Source organism: Engystomops pustulosus, chromosome 2 (assembly GCF_040894005.1).
Source record: "Engystomops pustulosus chromosome 2, aEngPut4.maternal, whole genome shotgun sequence".
NCBI lineage: Eukaryota > Metazoa > Chordata > Amphibia > Anura > Leptodactylidae > Engystomops > Engystomops pustulosus.
This window is the reverse complement of record NC_092412.1, coordinates 99,058,258-99,072,669: the sequence shown is the minus strand read 5'-3', so window position 1 is coordinate 99,072,669 and position 14,412 is coordinate 99,058,258. Positions and strand designations below refer to the sequence as shown.

Below are 14,412 nucleotides of genomic sequence, written 5' to 3'. Positions count from 1 at the left end.
CAAATGAAAGCTGAGCTGTGATTGGTTTCCTGGGCAACTAGAACATACCCATAGTCTTCAGATATATTCCCACATTGTTTTAGTGTGGTCTAAAAATTTACATTTAAAATTCTCACATAACAGAAGGTGGGCTCCCAAAATCAATTTCACTGGTGGGCCCCAGTTCCCTCAGTCTGACCCTGCTGACAGCCTTCCTGTGGCAAGCAGAAAATAGATAAAAACTTTATCCTGAGAAGGGAAATTGATTGATGAATGCTGAATCCAGGAGGTCATGCACATAAATAGCACATGTCTGGCCACTGCCACAGAGTGCTGCAGTGGCCCTATCCAAGGACAACACAATTATATTTATGGGAAATTATCTTCATACATTTTGCAATTGAAGAAATTTGTAAATGTGTATGTGTATAATAGCTTAAATGTGTATTCTCAAAATGGAATTTTTCTCCAGGTCAAGAACAAGTGAAAATGCACAGGGAGCACAACATTTCCCCAAAATCCTTTCTTATTGGTGGAAACAAGGTTTATGTAGAAAGAGTGGGGACACAAATCACTTTAGAGTTTTTAAGGAAATTTAGTCTTTTGCTACTCTAGTAGCCACTCAGTGACTACAAGTGTTACATGACACATGTTTGGAAACAATTGGGAGAATGAATTGAGAGGCAGGGCTGAATTGTTTGGGAAGTAATGACTTTTTTTTTATTTCAGGTGAAATTCAACGGTTTTTAAATTAAACATGGCTTTTCTTCTCACCTTTATAAGCACGGCAGTCTGTTCCCCAATGTAATCTATTAAGTGCAGATTAGCCAAGGCCTAAAAGAGTATTATTGGGGGGAAAAAAAGAAACCATTAAATTATCAACACCTATTAAAAATGTATTTTTTCACAATCTCTGCTTTCAATATGATTAAATTAATCGAGATAAGTGAGAAAACAAAGTATAACAAGTTGCTATGAAATAAGTTGGCTCTTTCCGCATTGTATCCTTATAACACATTAAAGGCAAATTTCTTTGATTCATCATACTAGATTATTACATTATAATACCATTGTATTTTGTTTAACCGAACTCCTCAATTTTTATAAGTTTAAATGTTAAAAGCTTATATTTAATTTATAATATCAGGCAAATCTTTACAAAACAAAGATAAAGGGTTGTAATGCCCAATGCACTTTGGGACTTGTCAATGTTAAGTAGTAAAAAATAGTAATATTCTTAGACCTTACAAATTAGTATAAAATAATATACCCCCAGTTAACAATGTAGATTGTTGCAATTAAAGACTGTATCTGGTGCCATGTTTATATTTTATAGTAATAGGTTTTACCAAAATAAAACTTATTTTTATTACTGGCTATAAATGTAAAGCAGCAGTAAAGAAAAATAACCCATTGAGAGGCCATACCTCCATTAAAACAAACAGTGCAGCAAAAAAGAGCAATGTTGCCCATTCCACTCGATGGAGAATCATCTCAAAATCGTGAATGTCTGCAAGAACTAGTAGCCACAAGGAACCAAGAATTGCAATCCATCCTGTATTAAAGATAAAACTAAAATTAGAAAAGTCCTGTTCCGAACTTCTGTTTAATTTTGGATTGGAGGACATCACAAAATTGCTCAAGTAAAACAGGGAAAAGACTATGATCGTATCAATCACATCTTTCATATGCTTGACAAAGACCAGGGGTTGAAACCCTGCACAATTTTCTGATGACTAAAGAGAACTATTGATTCACTGGATTACAACAGAGTTCTGGTGCTTCTTCCTCTATTTCAAATCAAATAAAGGCCTTTATCAAACAAATAATGCTAGCAAAATACAAAAGAAATGATTTGGCTACATCCTACAGTATGAAAATTAAGGATATTTTTACATAAAATATTAGGCTTACCAAGGTCCAAGTGGATTGCAGGGACAAACGAATTAAGGAAGAACATAAAAATCACAAATCCCAAGACAGACAAGCATTTGATGAGAAGGATCTTGTCAGTAATTCTATGCTGTTTAAAAAAAAATAAAAATCACATTTCCATTACAATTAATTTTATATCAAAAAGTACAGCAGAAGCTTTTGTAATGATTAGATTTTTGGTCGTCCGTCTTTTGCCTTTAATGATAAAATTGCAAATGCCGAACCCTGCCAAGGAAGTATCTAATATGTCCTCACAGGGTAGCACCTCTATGGTCAAGGACATGCAAGATTCATTCTGGATTCTAGAAGGCATAACTTTGGAGGACTGGCACCTAGAATCCCAGTTTTTTTTCCAATGAGATTTTTGTTTTACAACATCCCGTCATTTTGCGTTTTTATTTAAATTCCTATGAACTGAAGAAGGTTGTTATTATATTGCCAATTCGATGGTTAATTACAGCCATCTAAAAGTGACCATTATCCAGTAGTTTGGTTAATGGATTTAAAAGGTTATTTATTGAGGTTACTATTGTTTAAAGGAGTGTACAATAATATGTCTGCGTGGAGATCAGTGCAATTTTCTGCAAAAAATTTTTGACATATCCCATGGATTTAACATTCCCTTTGCTGCATATTTTGTGTGTATGTGGTGTATGTATGAACTCCCCACTTCTTACTGTGTTTAGGACATTTTCTGTATATGAGTAGTCTGGTTTTTTACACATTTTAGTAGGAATTTGGAATTTCCATGCACTTTTGGCATTTAATCACAGTTTTGCATGCACATAGTTGTGTGTAATCATTAAAAAGTTAATTTTTTTTTCAGAAAACAAAAACTTCCATGTAAAAAGTGTGTTGACAGGCTTTTTACTTTGTGCATTATATATTTTTAAACACATTGTTGTGTATGTTGCCCATTCCCAGAAGCCTTTTTAACCTAGCCTCTCTTTGCATACCCCACTGGATTTTTGTCCCTTTGAGAAAGCTTTGTTCCTGATGCCCTGTGCTCATGTTCAAAATTCCTATTGTGACCCTGGTTCCGTTCCTGACTTCGCTCCTTTGCTGCCTGCCCTGACCTTCTGCTTCGTCCCAGACTCTGATCCTGTGCTGCCTGTCCTGATCTCCTGCCCGTCCCAGACTACGATTCCGTCTCTGTACTTTGCCTTGGCCGCCACCGCGGACAAAGTTGCTCCTGTGGAACGACCTGGTGGTACCACACCGCAACGAGTGTAACCTGCTTTGTGAAAACCAGGTACCACTTAGACTCCGGTCCCAGGTGTCAGCTTACGTCATTGTCCGTGATGGTCCAGTGGGTCCATTACCCTTGGTGCCTGACACCCCTAACACCTCGAATGAAATATATTATTTCATTTATCATTACCGGATTACTACAAAACAACGGTATGTAAATGGTGCAAGTAAAAAAAGATACATACTTTTTTCTGAAGTTCTTGAATGTTTGTTTCCCAGTTTTTATCTTCCTGTGATATTTGCCTATGAACCAATATACCAGTTTTAGTTAAAAGTATTTTTTTCAGTAAGAAAAGACAGTAAAAGTTAAAGTGCCCCTGAACCCAGAGGAAATGAAAAGGTATTTCTCAATGATTAAATAAATGGTGCTTATCATATCATCATTATGCATTTCACTTGACCACATGGGATTTCAGGGCCTTACTCTAATACTTGTACTCCTTTATCAGTATTCATATAAATACACAGTAAATGGTAAATCAAAATATATAAAAGATATATACAGGCAGTCCCTGGGTTACGTACAAGATAGGTTCTGCAGGTTTGTTCTTAAGTTGAATTTGTATGCAAGTCAGAACTGTATACTTTATAATTGTAGCTCCAGGCAACATTTTTGGGGTCTGTAGGACTGGATTGGATTTTAAAAATGTTGGGTTGTCATAAGAACCAGGAATAACAATAAAGCTTAATTACAGACACCTTTGATAACTTTAACAGCTGATTATTGAAACCTAGGGCTAAAGTACAGTAAATTACCAAAATCCACAGGTCCGTTTGTAACTAGGGGTTGTCTGTAAGTCAGGTGTTCTTAAGTAGAGGACTGCCTGTACTACAATATCTAGAAACATAACTACTCAACGATTATTACTAATATGTAGAAACATACTTCTGAAAGGTTCTGAGCTTCTTCCTCAGCAAACTCTCCAGTGTCAAAACTTTTTGCATAAGGAGACATTTGACAGCCGTTTCTTCACGACTAGCAGGGTTTATTCTCTGTGCAGTCAACTTCCAAACATGAATTTCATGTTTCATTTCTACAATCATATATATACAAAGTCATTAAAAATTGCCAGATCCACAAGTTTGTTAATGTATATTTTTGACAATGCAGTCACGGATCTTAAACACTAGATGCAGAACATCTTTCATGTTCAAAAGAAAGTTGCGCAGACATTTTGGACCATGCAGAAGTTCCCTTAGGTCTCATTTTCTTGGGTCATTTTTATGTATTAAATACTTACCTTGTTACTATAGCACTGGCACAGCTTTACAGACATGGGCATTATTCTTGGTTTCCCAATAAGACTGAAATCCCGGGAAAGCATACAAACTCCATGATATTCTGTATCTTTTTGAAAACCAATATTACAAAGTGTGGGATAATTTAGATAACATAAAACCAGGTAAAATAGTCAAATTGTATGGACTGGAAGCAGTAACTACCGAAGTGTCTCCCACTTCCTACAGTGGTAGTAGCAGCTGTAGTGACTGTGGTGCAGGGGCCATTTATCTGGCTTTCATCATTTAGAAGGTGTATCCTGGATATCGACCATCAACATTAAATCCTGGAAAAACCCAGAAATAATGCAGGCAACTCATTTTATTGATACATCTTTTTACTAATGCTTTATTTTAACATTTTAGGTATACCCATTGTTTATCTGTCATTGATTGAAATGAGGTATATCAATCATTCTTAAGATCCATTGCTTACATATACTAGTAATATGTAAAAGCTTATTAACTTTTGACAACTAGTTATTTCGATCGACACACATGTCATCAAATTCCATCTTTTCAATTACTTGGCTCATAGGGGGTAATTTATCAAGACTGTCATTTCATTTGTCAGTCTTGATCTAATGTGAGCTGCACCGAAAGCCGCACCTCTCAATAAATTAAATACAACATCTGCCAGAAAGGCAAATCTAGGTTAGTTATGATTTGGGGCATATTTGAGATATAATCCACCTTGACTGTGGGCAAGTACCATTCTTTAAACCCCACCAACTTTTGGCACAATGGTAAGAATGGTATAAAAAATATGAGCAAAGAAAAACAAAAAAAAGTCAGCAAAAATTAAACATTTCTGTGCCCACTGTATATTATTAAGACCCTTTGTGTATTTCAATAACCAATTAACGGTGCATTCACACATCCGTCTGTGGGGCTGTATACGCATACACGTCCCCATAGACGGCAATGGCAGTGGTACACCAGGAAAAGTTTTTCTCTAGGATAATGTAGCATTACATATATATCATTAATTCTATTCTTCTTAATTCTAAGCAACTATAAAAATGTTAACTCCAGTGACTACTACAGAAAAGAGCACTAAATAGCATATAAAAGAACAAAAAGAACATTCCTTAAATGGTTGTCTGTAAATAAAATGCTCATGCATTCTAGATTTAACAAAAAATTCCTTTGTAAAAAGAACATACAATAATTCGCCTTTTTAAAAATAGTTCAGGTTAAATCTCTGAATATAAAAATTCAGAAATCAGCAAACGTTAGAGAAGCAATTTAATTCCCTGTTACCGATACAGCAGAGTTTTTGATTGCTAATCAGAACATTTCTAGCTAAAAATGTTTTTGTTGATTGAAGTTGATTGTAGTTGCTTTGCTTTACTCTGCAGCAATGATCTACACCTGTACTTTTGTAACCCCACTGTTCTGCATCTAAATAAAATATCTCCTTTTCAGAGATATTAGTCTGAAAATGTTCATGTTTGAATAACTTGAGCTTTGGGGAAAAATTATATTTTTAGAGCCCAAAATAATAATTCTACACAAATAATGAAAAACAAAATGCTTAACAAAGTCTTCCTTTTGTTTGAGGCTACTTGAGTTTGAACTTGTGAAGAATTGTATTCATTATTTACAAAGAATTATTATTTTAGGTTCTAAAAATATCAGTATTGCCAAAAGTTCACAATATTCAAACATGCAGTTTAATTGTAACAGTGTGGCTAGAATAACAATTTATCTGCAAAATTTGAGAGACCCCTTTCCAGAACACCTGTAATATCTAGGAAAAGGAGATAATATGTAGAATTAATTATTTTAAGTGGTTTTTCAAAATTTTACACAATTTCAGGCTGTTAAGTCACAATTTCACAAAGGTCAATCATTTTTGTGAATCCACAAAATAAAAAGCTATTTGTTTGGCTGGAAACAACTTTTTAAAGGCTACTTGGTTGTTTTATCTATCCACAAACATATCCACGAATATAACAGCACACTGATGATACCCCTGTGCCATCCATTATTTTTACATCCTTATAGTAAAGTCTATGTGAAGCCTGATTCCCAAATACAGGCAGGAATAGGATCTGCTCTGAATTTTCTACAAACCCCACAAGGATCCATGGAAAACACATTCACGTGCATGGTTCCATCAGTTAAAATAATGGATAGCATGCAGCCTTACTGTAATGGTAATGTTTTTATAATATTTTATAATATGCATGCATCCACCTCAGCTGATGGCATTTTTGGTTAATCAACCCATGAGACACAATCTTGTGTGATTTACTGCTATGTTTATTTTAAATGGAGTTGTATACTGCTGGAACATTGCTGATTATGCTGAAAATTCTTTGATATTCAGATTGACAAGTCCAATTTTGAGATTTTAAGATGTGAAGTAGCATAGATTCTCCAAAAGTGTTGAAACCTTTTAAAATTACCAAAATTGCTATCAGTCGTAAAAGGGCATGTCTATTTTTTTATTACAGACAAAATACCGTATATTACGGTATTAATGTGCTGAAAAACGTCCCCTCGGCTTATACACGAGTCATATACGAGTTAAACACAAGTTAAAAATACTTACAAAATAATAAACTTATATACTCACCCTCCGGTGGCCCCGGTGTGCAGCGCTGCTCCCCCGATGTCCGCGCAGCTCGTCTTCAGGCTTCCGCGCCCGTCTTCTTTCTTCTGCTGGGTGCCGCCATGTTTTCCCCCCGGGCGGCGCCTAGTATGACGCCAGCAGCGGCCGAGAGAGAGCAATGGCTGGGGCATTTTTTATGCTGGGGCAAGCTGTATACTACCGGGGGAAGGCTGGGCTGGGCTGTATACTACACGGGGCAGGCTAGGGTGCTGTATACTACTGGGGGCAGCGCTGTATACTACTGGGGGCAGCGCTGTATACTACTGGGGGCAGCGCTGTATACTACTGGGGGCAGCGCTGTATATTACTAGGGGCAGGCTGGCTGTATACTACTGGGGGCAAGCTGTATACTACTGGGGGCAGGATGTATACTACTGGGGGCAAACTGGGCAGGCTGTATACTACTGGGGGCAAGCTGTATACTACTGGGGGCAAGCTGGGCTGGCTGTATACTACTGGGATGCAGGCTGGGCTGGCTGTATACTATAGGGGGCTGGTTGTCTATATACTGGGGGGGGGGTCTGTGACCGATGCATTTCCCACCCTCGGCTTATACTCGAGTCAATATGTTTTTCCAGTTTTTGGTGGTAAAATTAGGAGTCTCGGCTTATACTCGGGTCGGCTTATACTCGAGTATATACGGTAGTTTTAACAATACAATAGAGGCAACTGGCTTGGCTCCATTATCAATTCATGTTTAGTTGGGTTTCTCTTTCATTTATGGTGTACAGAATATTGAATATAAAGTGTTTCCGAGTCTATGCTATATAAAATCTCTCATTATCTTACCTACAATTTCACTTGGTTCCTTATTGTAAAGTTTCTTGTTCCAGTACAGGATTCTTAGAAATGGGAAAGACACGAGAAGAACCAGACAAATGCCTATGAACATATGCCCCGTGAATCCAGCAAAGTCCAATCCCTGTACAAAATTAGCAATATATTAAAGATCATGAGGGAATTAAATATAACAAAGTAGAACACATTTAACACACTTTAGGATTTTTGCCACTCGAACAGAGTTTTACAATAGAACCAAAAGTATTGACATAAAAATTTTATTTTGAGAAAAAGTGAAAATCATCGTTAGAGAACAGCATCAACTGTAGCACAAAAAAAATCTAAGAACTACATTTTCTAAAGGTTACAACAGTCACAATCAGTAGGGAGTGTACAAGCCTTTGCTTTGAATGACTTCAGCATATCTGTGGCCATGGGACATCATTTGTCTTTCACACTGCTATGGAATGATTTTGTCCACTCTTCTTCCAGTCATTTCAACAGTTCTGTCACGGTTGTGGGTTTCTTGGACATAAACATCGTCACCAAGAATTTTCTAATAAGTTTAGATCAGGACTTTGGGTTGGTTATTTCATTTTTTTAAATGGCAGCGCCAGGGGACATTGTCCTGCATAAAAATTTCGGGCTGATTGGGTAAAGAGCATAAGAAAGGAGCCATGTGTTGTTGAAGAAGGTTCTGAGACACACTTGCATTCTCTCTGCCATGGAGCTTTAGGATAGGTTCAATTCCTGCTGCAAAAACATTTCCCAAACTATGAAACTTCCTCCACCACCTTTCACTTTGGGTTGAGTCTTTCCCCAGTTGTCAATGATTATCTGCTGCAGACAGGGCTTTGTTGCAGGGTGATTTTGTAACCACTTACCCAGTCTAACAGATAGCACCAAGTCTGGTTGTGGTTGCCCTGTTGCTGGACAGAACTGTTGCATTGATTGTTTGGACATGCATTTCACCTGCTCTATGGCTTTTATAGCTCAAAATACAAAGACCTGTTTTGATGTATCAGACAACTTTCGTCGCTACTTGCAATCCCCCTTCATGCCCACTTGGCATAGGACTAGTATAAAGGGGATAATAATCACATGCCTAGTGCTTTGCAAAGTATTGCAACTTTTTGGCATACAATTCCTGATAAATTTCCACCACTATACCTCTAAATCAGACTTAATTGTGCTTGCAGGGAATAAGAACAGTGTGAGGCTTTGAACTGTGTGCAAAACAGTGCAAGAACTTCTTTAGCTACAAGGAGTCCATGCAGTCAAGGGGTACTTGCAGAAGTCCAACTAAGCCAATTACCATAAGTATCCTCTTCAAAATCTTTGTTGCTTCTGTTGTTGCACTCAATAATTTAATGTACAAGCAGTAAAACCAACAAGCCAAAATGTTTCTTATTTATAGAGGTTGTTGACACACTTTTGAAAAAAGCTTTTAGGAAACATTTTGTTTAAACGTAAAGGAGTAAAATACCATCTCATGCATGTTTTTGTGATGGTTTCTTGGTGTGAGGAGCATCTAAGTAAAGTGTTTGCTGTTTGAATTGCTTTTATCCATTGGGTGTCTGAGAAGGTAGCATTTAAATCTGATTCCCATTGGTGCATGTACGAAAGTTTTGTGAATTTTTTTGGAGTTTTCCATTATGTTGTAAAAAAAGGTTATACCCTTTTCTATGTCTGATGCTGTTTTTAACTTTGAATACACTGCAAGATCAATAGTTGGGAGTTTATTTGTGATGACTTGCAATAGGCTACGTATCCTCAGATATTTGTGGAAGTCTGATACGGGGACAAAGTGTTTTTGCATGAGCATATAGAATGAGTAGATTTTGCCATTTGTAAGTAGTTCTGCAAATGAATGTATGCCTTTAGTGTACCATGATGTGGTGTTTAAATTCTCTATATTGATATCTAGTAGGTTTATTGGTATATTTTGTGGAAGGATTTCTTCTGTATCATTCTGGTGGGACATTAAAGAGACCCAAGCAGCATCTGTCGCCTGCATTGTGATCAGTTTTGCAGGTGGTGGTTTAATTTTCCACATGTGGGTTATTAGTCTATTCCTCAGGTAAACATTTTTTGGTATGTTTTCTCTATGCAGGTCCAATTTTTGCTTGGTGACTCCGCCCACCAGTGTTGTGATTGTTCAAGTATTGCTGCTAAGTAGTAGTTATGGAGGTTGGGTAGGCCTAATCCTCCTCTGTCTTTATGTTTTGTTAGAGTTTGGAAGGCTATGCGGGGGTAATTACCTTGCCATATGAAATCAAACATATACTGTTTCGTAACACTGGCTACCAGCAGTTTACTCATTGCCCTATTTGTTGATTGCATGAAATCATTTTCAGAATGAGTGGAACATTCTTATATTGGATCTTTATAATCAATCTAATGCCCTATTTATGAAATTAATATCAGGAATTTATTATGCTTATCTTTACACCATACGAGTCATATCTTGCAGATTAGAGAATTGGGTAAACCAAGAGAGAAACTTGTATGTCTTTCCCAAAAAAATAAATGTCATACCTTTTGGAAGTTCACCAGTTTTAAGCAATATGGTTATATAAAATATGGCAGCACAGCCTCATTTACTTCAACTGAGTAGAGCTACAGTCTCAAACACAACTTAAGAACAAGTCTGGTACTAGAAGATAGCGGCTATAAATAAGAATCCTCCACTTTAATGTCAACACAGTTTACGGTACATGATCCCAGCAGCCAAAATTTTTTTTCCAAAATGTGTTGTTTTGCACCATTTGGATTACGTATTGAGAAAGGAAAGAAATGTATTGGATGAAAGATAACAGATCTAAAAAATTACCAGATCGTAAACTTTCAGAAAATGGGTTGCAAAATTGTATTTTCAACATCTGAAACAATAAATCAAACTCGAACAGATAGAAAGACAGATGTTATAGGGAAAATATGAACTTTATTCATTAAATATCAAACATAGAGATTAAAAACAGTTAAAAGTCCCATTGCTTGGGAAAACAGAACAAAGATCCCCCAGAGTCCAGCCCCAATATAGAATTCATATATCATATAACAGCAAATAGTGATGGTAAAAGACAATAAAGTAAATGTAGAGTGCTGAGTAAAAATGAAAGTCACATTACCAAAAAGAGAGATGCAGGGCTGGAGGAACCGGGAGATCACATGTGCCCCACGCGTATCGCTTCCTCAGGGGATAGTGGGTGAGAGCAACTCACCTCCTTAAATATGAATCTGCTCTGTCGGAGCACGGACGCTGGGTAGTGGAAGAACGCCCACTTCTGGTTTGAAAACCGGAACTGGCTATATGCTATATGTATATATTTATAGGTATCATAAACATAAGCTATATTACAAAAATGCAGAGTCGATGCACAATTTAAAAAATATCAGCAAATAAGGTATATCAAAGGGCATGTACAATAAATATGGGACACAAACCGTGTCGCTTGTCACAAGTGCGGTAAGTATAAATCACAAGAAGTGTAACAAAAGTGCTAGTGTATCCAATTAACTAGTAAGTAAATAAAAGTGAGATAACTTCCAGGTAGTTATCTTGCAGTTATCTCTCTTTTATTTACTTACCAGTTAATTGGATACACTAGCAATTTGTTTGTAATAATATAGCTTATGTTTATGATACCTATAAATAAATAAATATTATATATATATATATATATATTTGATGAATTATTTGATTATCTGATGAATTATTTTAATACAGTTTGTGTCTATATATAGTTGATGAATTATTTGATTGATTTGATTTATCTAGTTTGAGCTCGTTATTCGTCATGAATTGTTACGTCTATATGCTATTTATTATATTGATTCAGCATCATACTTTCTATACCTCCCACACGCATCTATGTTGATGTGTCTTGTAGGGGAGTATCGAGCTGTGACTTTCCCATACAATTCTGGCAGTTTCTATTGCATTTTTCTGTGACCGCTCATGTTACCATTTGGAACGCATGGTGCATTCCATTCAGCGCATGATGCGTTCCACTTACCTTTCAAACCGGAGGTGGGCGTTCTTCCACTACCCGGCGTCCGTGCTCCGACAGAGCAGATTCATATTTAAGGAGGTGAGTTGCTCTCACCCACTATCCCCTGAGGAAGCCCGCTTGACGGGCGATACGCGTGGGACACATGTGATCTCCCGGTTCCTCCAGCCCTGCATCTCTTTTTTTGGTAATGTGACTTTCATTTTTACTCAGCACTCTACAGTTACTTTATTGTCTTTTACCATCACTATTTGCTGTTATATGATTTATGAATTCTATATTGGGGCTGGACTTTGGGGATCTCTGTTCTGTTTTCCCAAGCAATGGGACTTTTAACTGTTTTTAATCTCTATGTTTGATATTTAATGAATAAAGTTCATATTTTCCCTATAACATCTGTCTTTCTATCTGTTCGAGTTTTGAAAAATTACCAGATCAGACAAGCTTCAAAAAGTTTTAGTCTGTTGTAAGAGCTGAATGGTCCTACTCTAAGGCATGTTAGCAGGTCACAGTTTTGGGCAAATGAATAGCATATAACCAGTTAGCTGTTCCAATAGACTGTTATGTGGTTTTATAGCTTCAACTCGCGAATCCAGATTTAGACACCCACCCAATATAAATTTACAAGGTAGGTTAAGTATGAAAGACCCTGTTCTGTGAGCAAAAGTATTTCAGAACATAGTATATACTAATAGGTTTCCTCTAATATGGAATAGAAATTATTGGAATTTGAAAATAGTTGTGTTTGAGCAACCCGAACTTAGAAGTTCAAGTTTGGCACAACTTTTTGCCAGTAATGCACAAGTTAAATCTTTAAATGACACAGGCAAAGTCTCCAGCAGCATTTAAATCTACACAGTGCAAGCACATCAGCACTAGTATGTCACCATTTATAGTAGGATCAGGTCATAGTGAGAGATAATCCTCCGCAAAATGGATGCGCAGATGTTACCAACGTGTCTGCTCATCACAAGTGGTGGATTAAATAAAAAAATCTAAAATGGGTGTGTAAAACTTAAAAATGAAAATCCATACACCCCTAACTAAAAGTACACATTTCTATTCCCAATACCACCCAGTCCCTTGTTGCTCAGCTTTTCCCAATTCAGCAAGGATGTTAGAAAGGGACTTGTCATCTTCACAGTTCCTGATTGTGGCAAGATACTGTTACAGTCCATAAGACTTCTAACCCTGGAAGTGTAGGGTGGCTGCAAGGAGTTTATATAATTTATGAATAATAACTTATTATTATTTGCAAGGTTGGCAGGATCATTTTAAAAAAAAGTATTTTTTGGACACAACGTTTTAACGTGTTATAGGACTTGTCTTCCAGTAGCAACAAACAAAAAGCAACAAAATGTAAATGTATTTTTATTCAAAAGCATTGAAATAAGAAAAATATTTCTGCTGTGTAAGTATTAACACCATTAAAACAGTTCCTCCACTTACCACTTTCCTTAGCTCCTGATTGGAGACGATAATTACATTGGGTGGATCACCAACAGCAGTAGCAGCCCCCCCTATGTTTGTGAAGATTACTTCTGCAATCAGAACTTGTCGGGGATCAAGATTAAGTACTTCACACAACCTAAAAATATGAAATAACCATGAAGTGTCAAGTAATGCAGTAGAAACTATAAATGACTATTAAAAATTAGCTGTATGTGATTTTGTTCAATATCAACACATAAATACAAATTTGAAATTTTTACTATTTGCACCAGTTTTGGAACATAAATAAAAACACATCAGTGTATTTCAGTGTCAATGAAAAGAGCAGTCAGATAATCCATAAATGTTCAAATGTGAACAAAATGTAAGTAACCTGACTTTTTTTTTGTGGAACGTACAATTGTACAATTGCAAGTCAAGGAGGTCCTTCAAACACTTCAATCTCACATATCCATAAACAACGCCATGACCGAAATCAAGAGACTTTTTTCAAATAATTTTTTTCCTTTATCAATTTTAAAAATATACATTGACAGAAATCTTCAAATAATCCATTGCAACTTCAACATCATTTAGTATCTTGATCCACACCATATAGGTTAGCAAAAAAACTCACCTTAGTGACCTTAAATGACCTTAATATTTTATTAGTGTTGCCCTAGTTGGGAGAACAAATGGTTAATCTGTCATTATGTCACTTATGTGTGTATTTAGGGATATGAATGCAGGTTATGTGCATGCTTGACATAGGGGGAGGATCCCCCGAAACAAAACAGGTGTGGGTACACACAGCTCTCTTCTACGAAGGTGATGTTTTCTGATAACATATATGGTGTAGTTGATGATACTAAATGCTGTTGAAGTAACAATGGATTGTATGAAAATTCCCGTCAATATATTCTTTCTAAAATTGATAAAGGTAAACTAAATGATTGAAAAATGTTATTGAAGTGTCTTTTGCGGTCATGTTGTTGTGAATGGATAAATGTCCAAACGGAAATAGCTATTTAAATGCTGTACCACGCTATTAATTTGAAGCATTTAATTCAATAATGTTCAGATTTAGGTTAGGGTATTAAACACTAATCTTAAAAAATATCCCAA

At 36.4% G+C, this 14,412-nt stretch overlaps 1 protein-coding gene across 2 annotated transcripts in view; it reads right to left on the bottom strand.

The window, feature by feature from the left end:
- Positions 1-14,412, bottom strand: part of OCA2 (OCA2 melanosomal transmembrane protein) — a 192,167-nt gene that overhangs the window by 46,055 nt on the left and 131,700 nt on the right. For both annotated transcript variants that reach the window (XM_072135687.1, XM_072135686.1), the window contains exons 14-20: positions 13,306-13,444; positions 7,853-7,985; positions 4,052-4,199; positions 3,351-3,408; positions 1,894-2,002; positions 1,407-1,534; positions 754-813 (exon numbers count right to left, since the gene is read on the bottom strand). In XM_072135687.1, the coding sequence (XP_071991788.1) occupies positions 754-813; positions 1,407-1,534; positions 1,894-2,002; positions 3,351-3,408; positions 4,052-4,199; positions 7,853-7,985; positions 13,306-13,444 (775 nt within the window). The remainder of the gene's footprint in view (positions 1-753; positions 814-1,406; positions 1,535-1,893; positions 2,003-3,350; positions 3,409-4,051; positions 4,200-7,852; positions 7,986-13,305; positions 13,445-14,412) is intronic.